Source organism: Lagopus muta, chromosome Z (assembly GCF_023343835.1).
Source record: "Lagopus muta isolate bLagMut1 chromosome Z, bLagMut1 primary, whole genome shotgun sequence".
Lineage (NCBI taxonomy): Eukaryota > Metazoa > Chordata > Aves > Galliformes > Phasianidae > Lagopus > Lagopus muta.
The window spans coordinates 17,273,500-17,293,711 of NC_064472.1; the positions used below are offsets into that span (position 1 = coordinate 17,273,500).

General features: G+C 37.8%; 1 protein-coding gene across 7 annotated transcripts in view; it reads right to left on the minus strand.

The window, feature by feature from the left end:
- The window catches only part of ARL15 (ADP ribosylation factor like GTPase 15), a 235,351-nt gene that overhangs the window by 138,145 nt on the left and 76,994 nt on the right, over positions 1-20,212 (minus strand). For all 7 annotated transcript variants that reach the window (XM_048931318.1, XM_048931316.1, XM_048931313.1 and 4 more), the window contains one exon: positions 2,067-2,211. In XM_048931318.1, coding sequence (XP_048787275.1) covers positions 2,067-2,211 — 145 coding nt within the window. The remainder of the gene's footprint in view (positions 1-2,066; positions 2,212-20,212) is intronic.

Here is a 20,212-nt window from a genome sequence, read left to right on the forward strand (position 1 = left end):
AAAAGAAAAGAGACTAAGTTATTTGTTGGAAAAATACACATATATATGCTTTCTTCTAACTGGAAGTTAAACCTGAGAGAAAGGGAACATACAAGGCTTATAGCAATCCAAGCATATTGCTTGTAATTTATGCAAGAGTCTAGTGTTACATGCATATAGAGAAGTATACAGATATGTAAGTATATATAATAATAATAATAGTCTATGTAGGAAAAAATACATCTGTTCTTTCAGCATAATGTACAGACAGAAGTTGAATTCATTTCCATCTGGCACAAACAATTTCAACATAATTACATACCTGCATACAACCATACAACTAAGTAAACACATTTACAAAAGTGCGTCAATCCAGGTTTATTAGTAAACAGAAACAAGGAATTTTTTCTCCCCAGTCAGATAACTAAGATATTCCTGAATTCTAAGTACTACTGTAAGAAAATGTACAAAATAATTTCGAAGTAGCTTGTTGTCTCAAAATAAATCCTAAACTCTTCCTCGAAAAGTAAAAACTGGAATGGATCTGAATGGCATTGAAAAGAAAAGCAAAATCACAGGCCATTTGAAAACCATGTGGAGAAGCAGTCACACTGTATTCACTGATTCTCAATATTTTCTTATATAGCAAAAGTATGGTACGTATAGATAAAACCTTGAAGTTCAATAGTTTGGATGCTACCTAGTTTTCTACAGAGTCTATTTTCATTGCTCACATTGTCTAAATATATGATAGTAATTTGTTGCAGATATCTAGAAGATTAAATTAATTTAATTTTTAAGTGAATCATATTTTCATTATTTCCTTTGACAGATCTATACAGCTGTTAAGACTGCTGTTACTATTTCTTTCATGGTCAAAAATGTTAAATTTTTAATTTTGGGTGAACTCTTAAGATGAAGTTGAAGGGAAAAAATGACTAAATTGATCAGCAACTTCCTTCTAAGCATTTGAATTGAACATTGACCACAATGGACTGTAAGATGTTCTTAGCATTACTAACACCACCACTATGAAGGCAATGGGATGACTATGCATCACAGAAAAAATTGTGTTTTCTCTTGTCTACTTTGGTTCACTTTTCATTTTATTGATTAACCTTATGTTCTTGTAAGTTAAGCAAAGACACACTGAAAAACAGGGCAGATGAGGGACAATCATATAGAATTCAAGTCCGTGAAGCACAGCTACAGTATAAAGCCAAATAAACTATACACACCAGTTACTCACATCTTTTTCCCTCAGCAGCTCAACCTTAAACTGCTGCAGCCACACAGACAGTTTTTTTCCATCTCTTATGGCTCAAACTGTCCTCTTTTTGAACTCTGCAGAGTCAGGTTTTTTTTTTTCTTACTCTGAAATTTTGATGGTTTTTTTGTTGTTTTAGTTGTTTTTGTCTGGGCTTTTTTGCTCAGAACAGCCATCAGTCTTTCTGGTACATCTATATATGATACATAGTCAATATTTTTTTTTTAGTTAAAATACCTTTTAGCTGTTGTTGTACCTATTTCTTTTTATCTTTAGAATACCTTTTTTATAACCTGTTTCTAGCTTTTTTGCTATATAAATAAGTCATTCTAATGATCTAAGAGAATAGAAGCAAAAATAATTTCCATTACATTAGTCTTTTGGTTGTTAGTATATACCAAAGAGTATAAGAAGTTAAATATGATGTAATTGTCAGTGCATCGTTACCCCATTCCAGTTTGTATCATGACCTCCTTCTCTTATTGTATAACAAGACTGCATAAAAGCCAAGTATAAAGAGAAGAAAGAAACCTTTTAAGATGTCTGCCTATAGTAAATTGCTGTTGCCCATTTCATAAAGTTTAATTACATCACAATGTCTGTTCTGACTTTTGACATATTCTAAATTTTATGTTTTCATGGATATCCCCCAGTACACAGCCAAACACTGAACAAGTTGTGTAAGCTTCAAAGCAATCTATTAAATACCTTCAGAAGCAAGATAACTCTGTTGAGGCTCCCTACTGCCATTGCTATTCGTTTCAAAAGTTACTTTTGGACAACACCCTACGCACATCATGGAATGAAGACAGCATCCTACCTGTGGTAGACACTATATTTTCCGGGCTTTCACTGCAAAGCTGTGACAGAAGACTTGTTTTGCCAGAACCAGTGAGGCCTATGCAAACCAAATCATATTCAGGTCGTGGCGGTGGTGGTCCTTTGCAGCAAAGTGCTCTAAAACACTGCCAGGAAAAAAAAAAAAAAGAACACAAAAAGAAGAGGTTACTTTTTTTGCAATTATTTCTTTAACAAGATTTTTAAAATCATGTTTAAAATTGAAAGGTGCTGGACGGAAAAGAAGTATTATTCAAACTTTCTATTTTGCCAATATCAGTAGTGAACAGAGATCAGCTCAATTGAAATCTAGAGCAGTTTTACAACAAAACAAATACACCTGTTAATTACTCACATGAAACTCATGGAGCTGGAGTAAGGAAAGTGACTTATATTTCTTGAAGAGAGTCAACAGAGTTTGTGCAGTGACGTAAGCACATGCCCTACACAACTCTGCAGTTCAGTATTCATGAGTTTCCTTCTGAAAGCAAAACTGGCAGAAAACTCTACTTCTAAATGCAATACCTGGTGTAAACACCAAAGCAGCTACTGAACAGCTTCTGGACAGGTTTTCTCTGTTGTCAGAGGAAAGAATCTGGGAGCTCTGCTCAACTGATTTCCTTCCTAGCCTTGCTTTGTGCATAGAAGGCGGACAGCATTTTTCCTACTCTACAATTTCAAACGTTAAAGAGTACAACTTGAAAGAAATGTATTTTGTTGGACATAGCTCTAGCTGTAAAAATGTAGGTTTCTTACTATTTCCTAGAAAAGTATGTATTAATCACAACAAAGAATACAAATCACTAACACAATGCTTACCCTATGGCTCTGCCAATGTCTCTTAATTAGCACTGCCAGAATAGGCTAGACAATCCAACAGGTCATTCAAGTCCTTAGCATGGCTAATTAAACCCTTTAGATGCTACATGGAAAACTACACAAAAACATAAAATCATACAATTCCGGGAAAGCTAGCAATTTTAGATTTAATGTGCAAGATATAATCCCTCTACACATATATATAAATATATATATATACATTCTCTTTCCCCAGTATCTGTTGCCTTCATCTAGGATTACTCTTGCTATAAGTACTAGAAAACTGGTCTGTGCATTCACTTCTCTCTCCTGCATGTTCTGTCTTTACACAGTTTTAGTTTTTGAACCTCCAGCAACAGAAGTCTCCACTTCCACCCTGGGGGTGCCGATCATTATGAGACTTAAGTAGTTTTTTCCATCTTAAAGACTAGACAATCACAGCACTGAATAAAGAAACCCAGTCTTCAGGAAAATATTCTAGTATTTGCCTTCATGCATGCCTCTCCTCTTTCATTCATGACTACCAGGTACTCCAAGAAACTGAAGAGATGTTAATAAAACGAGGCAAACTGCTGGTTCTGTGTCCCTAAGCAGGACACTGAATGAGAAAATGATTACAGAAAGATAGTTCACTATAGCTACAGAAGTTTTATTGGATTTCTTCTACATAGTGTTAAATTGCTATACCTGTGTTGTAACCATATGGGTAGCACCAGTATGACTTAAGATTATTTTGAGAGGATTCTTGACGTGCAGCTCCCAGTTACTTTAAACACACCCGAGACTGAGCTCATGTGCTGATACACAAAACTGAGCAGGAGATTATCTGAAGACAGAATACCTTGCAATAATACTGTCTTGATAAATATTTCTTCTAGTCTAGGCTTGCACAGAGATGAGAGTCCCGCAAAACAGGTATTAGAAACAATTAAAAAATGCCACATCCCAAAGTCTTCTCACTCTACATCATTACCATGCCAAAATAATTTTCCTTTGTTAAAAAAAAAAAAAGAAAAAAAAAAAGAGGATAAATTCAAGAACAGTTAAATTCCTTCAGCACTATATAAAAAAGTGAAAGACACATTTTAGGAGAAAACACATTTATTGTAGTAATTAAGTTGAACAAAGGCAATAGTTTAAAAATAAAAACTTTGCCTCTTAAAATTTGACTCTGCCAGATGTTTTTCAAGAAGGATAGCTCTTATATGTGTTTTAGATAAACATGTCTTCCAGCTTTACTCCCTGACGTCAATCCATGCTTACCCTATGAACTCTAGAAAATCATAGCAAATACGATACTCTGGTACTTGTGAAAAACACCAACTGAGTTTATTGCACAGCATAAGCTCCTTCAAACTGCGTTTCCACTTAAGATATCAGGCTGAAGGCCACATAAAATTCTTTGAAGCTCTCCAGAGCTCTTGAGCCCGTGTCAGGCCCTTTGTACCCAGTCTTTAAAGGGTATTCAATCTCTCCCCATAAAGACGGCATGTTTGCAGGAACTTCTTGATATCACATTAAAAACAAATGAATAAGTTAGTTGATGAAAATCCATGCTTCTCATTGTCTAGATTCTGTGACAGTTCTTGTGTAACCAGACACAAATCTTACAGCCCTGAAAACATTAATTATCTGCAGTTCTGCCAAATTATTGCCATCTGTAGGATACATACAGAAGCTGTGTGTGCGAAAAGGGCTCCACAGACTGCTTTTGTGAACTTCAGTCTATCTCAAGTGTTGATTTCCTAAAATCTGTGTTAGCCTATGAAGGCTTTAGCTGCTGTTGATTGAATATATGATCAAAAATCTAGGTGATCTTGAGTGTCCTAGGCAGCACATGCAGACCCACCACCCAATCGCTCATCCTTTATCTGTATGCATAGACAGATATGAATGGTCCTGAGAGGAGAGTCAGCACACACACAACTCCAAAGTCAGTAAAATTGTTTGCTTCAGACCACTCTCATATTTTTATATAAACATCCTCCTTTCATGTCTCCTATCTCTTTATCCTTATGCAAGGATGATTTCCTTCTCCAAATATCTTTATTTTCCTGGTATAAAGAAGAACATTAAATAGTTTATCTTCAAAAAGCTGTTGAAATTTAAGCTGCTGTGTATACTGCTTTACAGTGGCTGGCATGAGAAGTACTACAATTCTCTTAATACCAGCACATTTCAGGAGACATTTTTAATAATATATTTAAATTTTATAAACTTGTTTCAGTCTTCCTCCTCACAAACTCAATGGAGAATCTACCATCAAAAACATCACTAGTCAGACAGAATGATAATTGCCTTCCTGCTCTCTCAGCAACTTAAAAGTTACAAAATCCCAGACAAACAAGGGTTATTTAAACACCCAGAGAGTACTCAGAGACTAAGCTGACTCACTACTTTGGAAGCTACATCTAGAATCACAGAATCATTAAAGCTGGAAAGGACTAGTCCTACTGTCAAGCCATCCCCATCATGCCCACTAACCATATTCCTCAATGCCACATCTACGCATTTCTTGAACACCTCCGGGCACAGTGACTCCACCACCTCCCTGAGCAGCCTGTTCTAGTACCTCACCACTCTGAGCAGTTTTTTCTAACATCCAAGTTGAACCTCCCCTGGCAATACTTAAGGCCATTACCTCTCATCACTGTTACTTGGAAGAAGAGGCTAACTCCCACCTTGCTACAACTCCCTTCCAGGCAGTCAAAAGAGAGTGGTAAGGTCTGCCCTGAGCCTCATCTCCAAACCAAACAATCCCAGTTCTCCTCTAGAGAACACAAAGTGAATTCAGAGTTAATAATATAAAGAAATAAGACTACATTCATTATTCTACTTTTGATTATGAACATAATCCTGAGATTTTTTACAAAGCATGGATGAGCACTGAACCATTATTTAAGATGTCATGATGCATTATAGTGAAGTCTAAAATGTAAAAAGTGCCTATAAGGTGTAAACAAGCCAAACCTGAAACCCAGAAAGAGAAATATATCAAAAATATTTAGCAAGCCATTGTACTCCCTACTCCATTCAGAAAAGCCAAACGGCTAAGAAAAATGTGTATTAACATTCTAGCTGGTCTTTTGAAACTTGTCAGATATGGTCACAAGTCTGATTTCTTCAGCAAATATAGCCACTGGATAGGAAGCAAGTTAAAAGAGGCAGAAGTTTTTTTTTTTTTTCTTTAAAAACAGAACAAAACAAAAAGCCCCAAAAACAAACAAACAAATCCCTAAAATTACAATACCTTGAGAAAATTTATGCTTTTAGCCAGTACTGGAAAAAATCACTTATTTTTTCCAACAATTACATGCTGCAGTTGGTAGGAAAATGTTCAGCTCCACTGTACTTCCGTTTTACTTGTTGGTGTACATGATATGCACATGCATGTTTAATGCAAGAGGTAAGAGAGTTAGCCAGTCCTGCTCTTACTTAGGGATTTCTATTCCAATCAGATTATTCCAGTTTTAAGATGAGCCTATAAACTGACTACCCTAGACAGTGGCCATTTAGACGCCTACAGAAGTTTATTCCAGGAAAATCACTAAACGTGGTACCTGTAGCAGGGGTGGCCAAACCCACAGCTCACACACTGAAGCTTTGCGCAAGGAACATCACTGAATTACTGCTTCCTCCATTGAGTCTGTCTTCACCTATTCGCTGTACTTCTTTCACTCTCCTTTTTGAGGTGAAATACTCCAATATTTCTGCTTTGTTCAGGACTCATCTCTGATTCTTTTGTTGCTACTATTAGAGATAAACAAATGCAAGGGATTTCATGCTTAGCTGATTAAACGCACACACACTCATGCAAAAATAACCTGTATTATGGCAACAGCAAAAACAATGCTAACAAATCAAACAGTGGGAGCTCTTAAAATCCAGAATTGAAGCTGAACAGTTCAACCGTAACTATGCTCTGCTCCCCTCCTCCTCCTCTTGACTAGTTGTGAATATAGCCTCCCTTCATGTTTCATTTTTCAATTAAGATACCATTAAAGAGATTTCAATTATCCAGCACACCTTTCTATCCAGAAATTACCTGAAGTTGCTGACAAAATACCAAGGAGATTATTAAAAAGAAATAAAAGTTTAAAGTTGGCAGGCCCATAATTCTGATGCTGTACATGATCACACAGTCACAAAGGAATCTCAGACTTTGAAGAGATAATGTGAAAGGTGGGGTTTGATGGCTGAGAAGTAGAGAATTAGAATAATATAAATAGAAAACAACTGGATACAGCAATGGACTAATCCAATGAAAATGATGAAACAGTCTAGGCACCTGAGTGAAGTCATGCACAGCTAGGAAAAGAGGAAAAAGGATATATGATAAACGACATTTTGACTGTATGAATACTTCGATGTTAAAATAATACAGCAGGATCTATGCATTTCAGTACGTGAGTTATAGCTGTACATGCTTTTCAGTTGCCGTAACAGATGTACAGGTGGTGCTAACCACTACAGAAAACTGAGGGGAAGAGGAAAAAAACTACCAGTTTTAAGGCATGTAACCAATGATCTCTTCCCTCCTGAAGGGATCTTCACTAGGGACAGAAATATTAAAATCTTGATCAGAGTCTTTCTGTGAAAGACCACATCCTCATTAAACAAAGGCCACTATCCTCAGATATCCTCCATCAAAACACAGAACAAAGATCCAGGCTCCAGTAGAGACCTTAGCTCAAAGCTTACTAAGAAAGTAATCCTCTTTGTTTAGCCTAGCTAATCGTCATAAACTTCATAATCTTCGTAAGCGTGGTGAGACCACTTGTTGAACTGCAACACATCCCTCCTCTTCGCTTGTGTCACAGAAATATAGACAGGTATATAATAATAAAGACAAGCTAACATAAAACAGGAAAAATTATCAAAAAAGTAAGGCAATTGTATGAAAGAAACACAGTTCTGGTAATGACCTATGTTACAGAAATGTTAGAGAACCTAAAATATCAACATATTCTTCAGAGGAGCCAGTAAGAAAAGAAATTAAGTTGGGTTAATTGTTTGAAATTATTCAATGTTATCAAACCCTTCTTGGTATTTCAAAAGAGTTACCTCTGGATTCTCGAAAGGAATGGTCATATATCAAATAATTTTCAACATTTATATTAAGTCACCTACTGCTGTAGTAGACTTAAGACACAGGCTTAACAATCAAAACCACACAAGTGACACAGTTCTATTTGTTCTCTGATATATTTTACAGTGTTGTTATGAATAGAGGATATTGTAGGAAACATGGTCAAAAAGAAGGCTGACTTTTGACAAGCCAGATGTGACACTGCTATTCACACTACATAATTTCAAAAACTTAATGGTCGTGGTAAAGTGCTTCTTTACGTTAAGATAATAAAATCACAGTTGGTTGAATTCTCTCCAAAATGTAAAACCACTTTTGGATTTGGAGAAAACATAAGTCTTCACTATCTTAAGGATAAAATAGTTTGCAGATATTTCTCGCCTCATTGCATGAGGATTAAGGAAAGTATCTTTGTACAACATTTGGGTAGAAGGTAGGGGATCCTTCACCTTTACCTTTCAGTGAAAGGGACAGCTCTGGGGCAATGGTCTCATACAAAAGTTTTGGGTATCAGGAACAAGGAAAATTCTATAAATACAGTCAGGTCTGTGCACTACAAAAATGTAATGTCCCTAGAAAAACTGTAAGGCAATGGAAATCCTTCTTGAAACTATATGCTAAAAAAAGGCACTAAACCTCTTGTCTGAAATGCAAAATACATCTCTTGGACATTAATCTCTTAGGCACTTCCCTTTAAGTAAAAGAAGAGCAAAACCAACTTATAACCCTTTACTCCATTCATAATGTCCTTGAAGAAAACATAAAGAAAATCATACATTAAATTCTGAATGTGCTTAGATACTCACTACTAGAGTACGAGGTCAAAGCCTACGTAAAATAAAATAGCATACTGCTATGGAAACCCACTGCAATCAACAAAACAGTAGAACATATGCACAGGTTCCACTCTGAACAGGAATAGGCTTCACTGCAGAATCAAGTCAAGCTCCAAGGGGGTTCTCTGACACTTTTAAATTCCATTACGCGTAGAACTATTGCTTAAGCATTTCCATTTATTTCTCTGCACAACAATTTGTATTTCAACCCATCAGCCCATTCATATTTAACATCAAGAGATGAAGGTAACAAAAAAGATAGACAAAAGCATTAGCAAACAGTTTGCTTTACAATCTAAGGAAACCTAACCTTGAAAAAGCCATAAGGATAACTGAAAATATGAAGAAATTTAATTTTAATACATATCTGAGAAAGGTAAAAAAAAATCTGAATTCTTTCACTTATTGTATCAGATGTGAAAACATTACAGAAAGAGAAAAATTCAACATTTTCTACCCACAATTCAGGTGAAAACAATTAAAGACCTATTACTCCATCAGGACTGTCACAAGTCCATGGGGTCAGGTGGGATCCACCCAAGTATACTGAGGGAGCTGGTAGAGGTATTAGATAAGCATAGATTACTTTCCATTATCTATCAGTGTGCCTGGTCAACCTGAGAGACCCAGAAGATTGGAGGCTTGCCAGTGTGACTCCCATCTACAAGAAGAGTCACAAGGAGTATCTGGGGAACTACAGGCCTGTCAGCCTGACCTCACAGCCAGGGAAAATTATGGAGCAGACCATTATGAGTGAGATCACACAGCATGTGCAGGACAACTGGGGGATCAAGCCCAGCCAGCATGGGTTCACAAAAGGTAGGTCTTGCTTGACCAACTCCATCTTCTATGGCAAGGTGACCCACCTGGTGGATGAGGGAAAGGCTGTTGATGTAGTCTACCCAGACTTCAGCAAAGCCTTTGACACTGTCTCCCACAGTATTTTTATGGGGAATCTGGCAGCCCATGGCCTGGACGGGCACATTCTTTGTAAGGAAATGCCTGGAGGGCTGAGCCCAGAGAGAGAGTTAAACCCAGCCAGTGACTGGCCACAAGTGGTGTTCCCCATGAGTCAGTACTGGAGCCTGTCCTATTTAACATTTAATGATGACCTGGAGGAGGGAATTGAGTGCACCATCAACAAGTTTGCAGATAACACCAAGCCTGGCAGGAAGCATCAACCAGCCTGAGGGTGAGAAGGCCCTACAAAAGGATCTGGACAGGCTGGATAGGAGACTTCCTGGTCTGATTCGCCCTTCTGATTATTACCCGCTATTGATAGTCCAGGCTGGCAGTGATGAAGTTGCTGGGAAAAGTCTCAGGGCTATCAAGAAAGACTTCAGGGGACTGGGGCGAGTAGTCGAGGGAGCGGGTGTGCAGGTGGTATTTTCCTCCATACCTTCAGTGGCAGGGCAGGATGCTGAGTGGTACCAAAAAACCCACCTCATAAATAAATGGCTTAAAAGTTGGTGCAAATGCAGGAATTTTGGTTTTTTTTGACCATGGTGCAACTTACTTGGCGCCTGGTATCATGGCAGCAGACAGATGTAGCCTGTCTCTGAGAGGGAGGAGGATCTTAGCTGAGGAACTAGCAGGACTCATTGACAGGTCTTTAAACTAGAAATGAAGGAGGAAGAGGACAAAACCAGAGCTGCTGGGGTTGAGCAGGTCGTTCAAGGGATTGTACCGAACTTGATAGTCAATGACAGTGAGGTACAAAGTGATGGACTGGGGCAGGGGGGTGTTGGGGATGCTACTGTTCTAGGGAAGCCTAGATCCTCTATAAAGGTGGTAAGACAGAAAGCCCAGCTGAAGTGCCTCTATACCAACGCACGCAGCCTGGGAAACAAGCAGGATGAGTTGGAAACTGTGATGCGCTTGGAAAGGTACGACCTTGTTGCCATCATGGAAACGTGGTGGGATGAATCCCATAATTGGAACACCACCGTTGAGGGCTATCGGCTCTTTAGAAGAGATAGGCTAGGTAGGAAGGGTGGGGGAGTTGCCCTCTATGTCAAAGAGTGGATAGACTGTGAGGAGCTCCCTCAGAGAAACAGTCAGGTACAGGTTGAGAGCCTGTGGGTTAGAATTAGGGATGGGTCTAACAAAGGTCAACTGGTGATAGGAGTATACTACAGGCCGCCTGATCAAGGGGAGACTGTTGACGAGGCTTTCTTGCTTCAGATGCGGGAGGCTTCATGCTCACGGGCTCTTGTGCTGACTGGGGACTTCAACCATCCGGATATCTCTTGGAAAGACCACACGGCAAGTTCCAAGAGGTCTAGGAGGCTTCTGGAATGTGTTGATGATAACTTTCTGGTCCAGCTGTTGGACAGACCAACCAGAGGTGAAGTGCTGCTGGACCTGCTGCTCACCAGTGTTGGGGAAATCATTAATGGTGTTAAGGTTGGAGGCAGCAATGGGTTGTAGCGACCACGCCCTGGTCGAGTTTGTGGTCTTGAGGGATGTGGGCCTGGCAAAAAGTGGTGTCAGGACCCTGAACTTTGCAAGAGCAAACTTTAAGCTTTCAATAGACTGCTGGCTGAGATCCCCTGGGATTCTGTTTTAAAAAACAAAGATGTTGAGGAGAGCTGGCTATTCTTCAGGATGCCTTCCTGAGAGCACAAGAACTCTCCATCCCCTCTAAAGAAGAAAGCGGGCAAGGGAGGTAGGAAGCCGGTGTGGCTCAGTAAGGACCTGCTGGTATATATAGGCTCTGGAAACAAGGCCGTGTCACCTGGGAAGAATACAGGGATGCCATCCGGGCTTGCAGAAGTGCGATCAGGAAAGCCAAGGTACAGGCGGAACTGAACTTGGCAAGGGACGTGAAAAACAATAGGAAGAAGTTCTACAGGTACATTGGCCAGAAGAGATGTGCCAAAGCGAGTGTGCCTCCTTTGGTAAATGTAAAAGGAGAAGTCGCTTCAATGGACAATGAGAAGGCTGAGGTACTGAAAGAGTTCTTTGCCTTAGTCTTCACTGGTGGACAAGATTCCAGTACTTCTCACGTCCCTGAGCCCTGCATCCCCTAAACCTCTAGGTGGGAACCGGGGCAACAAATACCCCCCAGCTGTGAGGACAGAGCAGGTCCAAGACCGCCTCATGAGACTGAATGTATATGTCTATGGGGCTGGGTGGCATGCATCCCAGGGTTCTGAAGGAGCTGGCTGAGGTGGTTGCCGAGCCGCTCTCCATCATGTTTGAAAAGTCTGGGCTGAGGCCAGTGGGATGAAGTTTAACAACACCAAGTGCTGGGCCCTGCACTTTGGCCACAACAACACCAGCAAAGCTACAGGCAGAGTGACTTGAAGATTCTGCAGGGGAAACTGACCTTTGAGTGTTGTTCAGCACTCAGCTGAACATGAGCCAGCAGTGTTCCTCTGGAGCCAAGAGGGCCAAATGCATTCTGGTTTCTGTAAGAAATAGTGCAGCAAGTAGGCAGGGAGGTGATCATTTCCCTGTACTCAGCTCTGTGAGTCCTGTGTTCAGTTTTGGGCCCCTCAGTACCAGAAAGATAGGGAGACCCTGGAGTGCATCCAGAAAAGGATAATGAAGCAGGTGAGGGGAGTAAAGCATAGGTCTTACAAAGAGTGGCTCAGGGACCTCAAATTGTTCCACCTAGAGAACAGGTCTCAGAGGAGACCTTACTGCTCTCAACAGCTACTTGAAAGAAGATTGTGGCATGGTGGGGTCAGTCTCTTCTAATGTGTAACTAGTAATAGGACTAGAGGGAATGGCCTTAAGACTCACCAGGGAAGGTTCAAGTTGGATTAGAATTTCTTCTCTGAAAGAGCAATGAGGCATTGGAACAGGTTGGCCAAGGTAGTGGTGGAGTCGCCATCCCTGGAGGTGCTTAAAGAAAGGGTAGCTACAGTATAAGAATCAAGGGTTAGTGGGCAATGCAGGTGGCAGGTGAACAGTTGGACTAGATGATCTTAGAGGACTTTTCCAAACTTAATAATTCTATGATTCTAAACGGTAAACAACTTGCTTTTAGTAGCCTTTTGAAAAAAGGGAGCTTGATTACTTGAAAAGATAAAATATGATATATATATACGTAAAAAAGGAGCCTCAAGAAACTCCAAGTGTATTTTTATGGAAAAAGAAGAAATATTTCATGTTTACTTGAAGCAGTGTTTCCTCTGAGATTTAGCCCCAGGATGCATCTTGTTCTGACATAGAAAATATTTTAAAAGTAACATTTGTCATCAAATCTGAAAGCGAAGAAGAGAAATTTCGCAGGACAAGAGACCTCACTATTTATTATAAAGTCCAGTCTTACTGAATAAGTATGTGTCCGAGGTAGAATAGCAAGTTAAAGGACACTGTATATACCAGTCAAAGAAAAAAAATTTACAGAACACAAGAGAGTGGAAAAGGACTCAAGTATACCATTGATAAGGAAAAGTAGAATTCTTTTGGAAACTACCAGATAACAAAATTAAACAAAATCAGAGTAGTGTTACAGGATATTAAAAAGGAAAGTATAGTTTCAACTGTCATTTTTAAACCTGCTTACATAGGTAATAATTTTTTGTTCATACAGTAAAAGAAACACCATATAACTCTATCTCTGTGGAAACAAGGACACAAGTTTATGTATTACCCAACCAAAAAGTCATCAAATCAATGAACATTTGGTTGCTCTATTATTGGCAGCATACAAATAAAGACCAATAAAAAAATAAGTTACTAAATTAGAAATGGTCTATGCAGTTAACATTGAAATGTAAGGATGAGTGTGCATTACTAATGTTCACATCTTAATAGGAATTCACGAGAGGGTTTAGATAAAAGGAAGAGGACTGGACAATGAAGATAGCTAGATTTTGCAGGCAATGCAAGTCTTCTGGCCAAATAATTCTGCTGCCTGGAACTTAAGACCAGACTGCCTCCCAGCTTTAGAAAATACAGTAAAAATGACACTGATGTTGGCAGAAAGCACAAATGGGAGATCTAAGGGGTATGCTCTACTATCAGTCCATGGCATACTTGGAGGTGAAGTACAGTATGCAGATTATGGGCATCTCTTATTCTTTAGGCTATCTATGAGCAAATTCATTCTTACACACCTTTCTCATTTTAATATCACCATATACAACTACATCAGTACGCTATATTTACAAAAGTAAGAGCCTCTAAGAGAATATGCATTCTGACCAGAAGTCCTAGGGAATAGCAAATATGTAGCAATGTATTCAGGAACCTCTTTCCCTCCTTTATATAGCATAAGTTTTACTTGGCTAGCACAGCACATTTCTACCATGGGAGGAAATAGGAGAGCAACCTACAGAAAAAACATTAATCCAAAATACATAATTGGAGGAAGGCATACAAATCTGAAGTATCATTAAGAATTGTTCAAATTTTAATCAATGACAGCCAGTTTGAACATAAAACAGTTTGTTCTTCCACTAAACTCTTTTAAAAAAGTTAGGCTTGAGAAACTTCAGCCATTTAACACCTCACACTTCTTGTCTCTCCAGCTTTATATTTGTTGTTTTTTTTTCCTACGTAGGTACCTGTATTATTCAGTAAGTTTCTCAACTGTCACCAATCTCTTTTCTGACAAAGATTCCTCTATTGGTTATTTTGTTCTTCTAGTACTGTGAAATCAAAATGGTTCAATTTGTCACCACTGATCACACATGGATCAATGACTACAGACTTCAAGTTATACACTTAATATACAGAGTTATAGACTTAAATTAAAACAAATGCTCTGTTTCTTATCTTCATGTACTTGAAGAACATAATTTGAAGTCAACAGGAAAGAGAATGGAGTATATAAAGACAAGACAAATACAAGCTGTGTTATTCACAGGATTGCACTGATGAAAAAAATGCTAACAAAACCAGAACAAAAGCCACAGCACTCTGTTCAAACAAGAATTTGTTTAATAAATATTAACTAAAACCTCCTCATAAATTTAAATTAGGCTTTAAAAAAAAAAGAAAAAGAAGAAATAAAGAGTATTTTGTAGGCAAATTCTGGACACAATGTTTAAGCAGCCTTTGAAAGGGTCTTAACTTTTGAGGGCAGGAAGAAAATGGGAGTTAGCAAGGGTTTTTTGCTGTTTTCTTTGCTTGGTTTAAAAAAAAAAACAAAAAACAAACCACTATCAAGGCCTCACTCTTGAAACAGCCTTACACACATCTATGCCTACTCACCTACCCACAGGTACAGCAGCAAGCGATCTTGCAGTGCAGACAACTCAAACCAACAAGTTTCTGCTGGTATCACAACAGCCACTTCTTATCAGTTAAAAGGTATAAGATGCTTGAAATCAGGAAGGTATCACTATACTATATTTTTATATATATAAAATTATTACTTTTTGTTAAAGATCTGTTCTTACTCTCAGAGCTGCATTGCTTGGATGCAGCCTATGAATAGTTGCAGAAAACACTTTCAAAGAACAGAAGCATCATCAACTTGAAGCCGTCCTGTGCCACAACCGTCCCAATGCTTCTGCTTTCACTGACAGTGCATGTTGAGTGTCTTTTGGATAACTATTACACAATCTGAAGATTGTGTAAATAAAAATTCTCTTAAGATAAAAGGACAACAGGTTGCTGCTTCAGAATATATCTAATGTGGGTGAAATATGATCATAAATCCAAGCAAAAATAAACTCAACATGCAATTCTGATAATCAAGCACAGCTCAGGGGTGCTTAGTCCCTTGCCTGCTTCAGTGCACAGCTGTAAGAGATTTAAAACTTTTTCTGAGTAGGTTGCATATACTTCAGCAAAAAACTGACTTACTGCTGCTTACTGGAACAAAACTTTCACCATTTAATCTATATCAGCATAAATCTTGCCAAACTGGGAAACTCCTCCTCACACTGGCTTGAGAGAAAATTTCAGAGTACAGGGGAGAATTGCCGTAATGATGAGATTCTATCAATGAAACATAAGCAGTCTGGAGTTGGTGGCATAATTCAGAGAGAGACAATGAGTAAAAGCAGGCTTAAGAAATAAAAGATGGCTGGCTTTAAGACTTAGATATATGATCAGCTGTAAAAACAAAAGACTGGCTTTAACTCAACCTTTTTGTTTGAAGTTTTTTTTTTTTTCATATTCACTTCCATAATTAAAGGCCAATAGAATAATACAGATTTTTAGTTAAAGTCAAAAATCAAACTGGAAGTTTGGATTTTTGTATTACAAAGGTAAAATATGCAGCAACCTTTATAGCGAGTTGTCAGCAACTGCCAGTTATCTACATATCGTCAGATCAGTATTTTTGAAATGTAAGGAATGTATAAAGTGAATAAGAAGAGCTGCACACCGTACTCATACCATAGAGATTTTTCACTTAAGAGGAAGCATTTATAGCTCCAAATTATTTCTCCAAAGCAATCAGTAATAATGAAGGGAGATGATAAGGCACAGCACATCTCGTTTTATACAAGGAGTGCAGAACAGTTTGATTACATTATTTGGAAATAAAATTCAGAAGTGTAGGATGTAAGACTGCAGTAAGATTTGTCAAAGAAAGATCACAACAACTGATAGAAAGCACCGGAAGTATTTTTCCTTCCTAAGCAGTAATAACGTGGTTCTCCTTATTTGAGGGAATATGTAAGTAATCATGTTTCTTCATCTTTGTAACAAATCTAAGCTTACATTATAAAGTTTATTGTTCCAAAAACATACACATATTGTACCCTGTCAATGGGTCAATGATTAATCAGGAAGAGACAACAATCTATAAAAGTAGGGGAAGAAAGTCATTTAAGAGAAGCTAATTCAGGACACATCATTAACCTTTGTTTCCAAGTGGGCTGCATGGGAACCTCATCTCACATCCAAGTGGAATCATCATGCACCCAGGTAAATCCTCTTTTGGTGGGGTTGTAGAGCAGGAACAACAAGGTGTTGCTACTATGAACCAAACCAGTACCCCTGCAGAGCTAGTATAAACTTCACTGATATCTCACTACTCAGATCTTAAACTTGTATATCAGCAGCTTCCAAGAGCACTCTCTAAACCAGAAAAACTTCAGTAGAGAACAGAATTCTAGTGAGCATGCGCTCATGGAAGTCCATAAGTCTACATACATTTTCCTAAAAAACAGAGAACAGCCTTTGATTAGAGAGATGCAAAATGTACATTACAAAATGAATGTTCTATTGCCTGAATTCTGTAGCAGAATAACTAGCAATCATTTGGCTTAAAACACAAAACAAAACAAAACACAGCAATTTGTTCACTTTATAAGCCAGCAATTTTTTTTTAATTCTACTTTTAAATCTAACTAACCTCACAAAGCTGAGGATAATGTAATCTTGAAGAGTAAAATTTAGCCAAAAAAAATAAAACCAAAACCAAAACCAAAAAACTAAATAGAAGCAGGATGGAGAAAAACAAAGTTGTTATTAACGCATTAATTCTACTGAAATACCACTCAAGTCCAGTGTGTTCCAAACCATAGCACACTATGTGCAAAGCAGAAAAGACAAAGTTCAATACACTAAAAAAAGTAATCATAATAGTTATACAGGTTTCTTGTTGTTATTTTTTTGGTTCAGATTTGGAATTTGCTTTCGGGCAGGACTCAATCTTCTCTGTTCCACAGCACAGAAATATGGCGTTAAAAATCAAAACAAAACAAACCAAATTCAGTGCTTGTTCTCTTCTCAAAGGCAAAAAAATGAAACGAGAATGATTGCAACGTCCACCTAAAAAGACTAGCCATTTAAAATAGTTGATGGTAAGAGGACACAATCAAGGTTCGAAGACTCATATTTAGCCCTTGTCCAGAAGCAGGAATCAAAATGAACTATTAAGCTCCATTTGGAACGTTTAAAGATTTTTCAACAAGAGACATGCAGTATTAAATGGTAAAAGCAGTTGAGTCCTGCCCCTGTAAAAATCCTAGGAAAAATAATCCTACACAAATAACAGAATTTAAATTGATCCAGAAATGTGCACAGAAAAGAGAAAAAATCATATTTACAGCAATAAGTACAGCACTGAACATGAAACCAGGTAAATATTTTTTCACCGAGCGTCCATATGATCTCCGTTGTAAAAACATTAAAACCTACTTGGATTTCCAGGCAAATTTAAGTATTTTAATGACAGATAGGTCAAGAGTTGTCTTTCTGCTGTCTTCTGCTTTTCTCTTCTGCTTAGCCTAACATTCCAGCCTAATAGTAACATATTTTCTACTCCAATCAACCATACCATTCAGTGGTATTTCCTAGAAAAATTTTTCTTGTGTGTCAGATAAATACAGAATAAAATCCTTCAGGGACAGCTTGATATACCACAGATTCCAGTTGAAATAATACTGAGGCAAGAAAATAAGAATTTCCTTAGTAAACCCACCAGCATAGAAAATGGGGTAAAAGCATAGGTATTTCAGCACAACTCAAATGTATCAGGATGTGACAAACTTCACCATAATTTTCAAGCTGTATTAATTCAAGAATAAGGAGTTATGCTTTGTGGAAGATGGTCTTGTAAGAATAATATACTAAAAAGGTCTACACAAAAATCAGTACGGTATTGCACTACTACATGGCCATTTAGAAAAGAGGGAGCTCAATACATGTAATTACAGAAGAGTAAAGTTCTTTTCATAATTTCCTTGTTAAAAATCATTTTGTGGTAACCAAACAGGGAAAAAAAATTTAAGAAGACAAAAAAATACAATGCAAGTGCCACACAGAATTCCATTCAGAGTAAATAACTGCATCTTTCTTGGAGGAACTACTGTGTTTCCATCAATAGTTAAACACTCAATTAAATAAAAAAGACACAAAATTAAATCATAACAGAACTGTGTGAATTTTTGGAGAAAACCATTTATCAGTGTGTTGCCCACATTTTCTGGAATTAGATCTGCAAGTTTTCCCATTTTTACACATGTTCAAAGAATTTAACAGTATTTGACTGTCATAAGTGAGTTAACATTTTTGGCAAGCTATCCTCCTGTAATAGCTTTGAATTTCCCTTAAGTGCTTACTGTGGATGACTTACTTTAACAGGAATTAAACTACCTTGTGGCTCTGACACAATCTGAACTCTACTCTTTTGCGCTGCTAGCACGCCATGTGAAGGACAATGCTATAAACACCGTATTTGCTTGAGGTAAATTAGGATGCATTACATGTTGCAAATATTGCTCATTCTTTTGATCTTTATTTGAAACTAATAATCCCTCTAAAGTAGAACAAGATTATCTCCATATGCTTGGACTATACACTTTATATCTCTGGTCAGAAGAGTAAAAGCTTGGGAAAATTAAAATATATATATATTTGACCTTAGAGCAGGCAAAAAACAAGCAAGCTCCCCAATACTTAGAATTCAACAAATACTAACCACACTTGAGTCCCACTCTGTGTTCTGAATTTCTGCAGTATTCATTTGTATTAGTCTAAGAAGCACGATGAGCAGAAGACTGAATAGATTAGAATGCTTTCTGTGCTAGTTTTTTGCAGATCTCCATATATAGAGAAGTATATAGAGAAATTCAATTGATATTCCCATAAAGCATCTCAACAACTAGTGCTATTTCCGTGGCTTATTAGCCACTTAGAAAAGTCTTCATCACTGGTATGTTAGGACAAAAGACAAAGTGCATAGATTTATTTCTGAAGAATTTCATGCCATAGTTTTTGCTGTTATAAATTGATTGTGGAGATGAATTTTGGTAAAGAAAGCACAGGTCCTTTACCTTTTTGACTTTTCCACTACTCACACATAGAAAAATAAAAGGAACACCTTGACTAGCGATGCAGAATCCTCCCCTTCTAACCCAATCAAGAGATGAGAGAATTTTCTGGTTAGTCACAAGCAGCAATCTCAGTCCACACTTTTCACACCATGTTTTCCCCTCAAAACCTACTAACATAATTATCCTGCAGTTCTGGACTACTTTACATTGTTTATCACCTAACAGAAGTTTTGCACACAAACTTTTGTACTAATTGGCTTAGGCATTCTCCACATCACGAATCTCAAGTATGTGGAATTAGTGACCAGGGGAAGGGCATAAAGTTTTACTCTGAAAACTGAGCACATTTTAGAAATGTTTGACATCATGAGGGTGAAGTCTCCTGCAGTGCATCAGGCTTTATAGAGATTATACTTCTCTCTTTTCCAGTTGAGTCAATATCTGCATATTTTTTCATTATGTAATTTTAAATTCTGTAAGAAAAGATCTAAAATACTGCACCAAGCTACTGTTATTTTCCTGTACATATGCATATCCTAATAACATAGGAAATTGTGCTTAATTCACCTCAGTGAATGCTGTCATCTGAATACCCGAAGAAAAATGCATCAGTAGTGAAAGGCTGCTATTTCTCTGTTGTGCTTATCACATGATGCCATTTTAAACTGTATTGCATGGTAAGGGTCAGGTT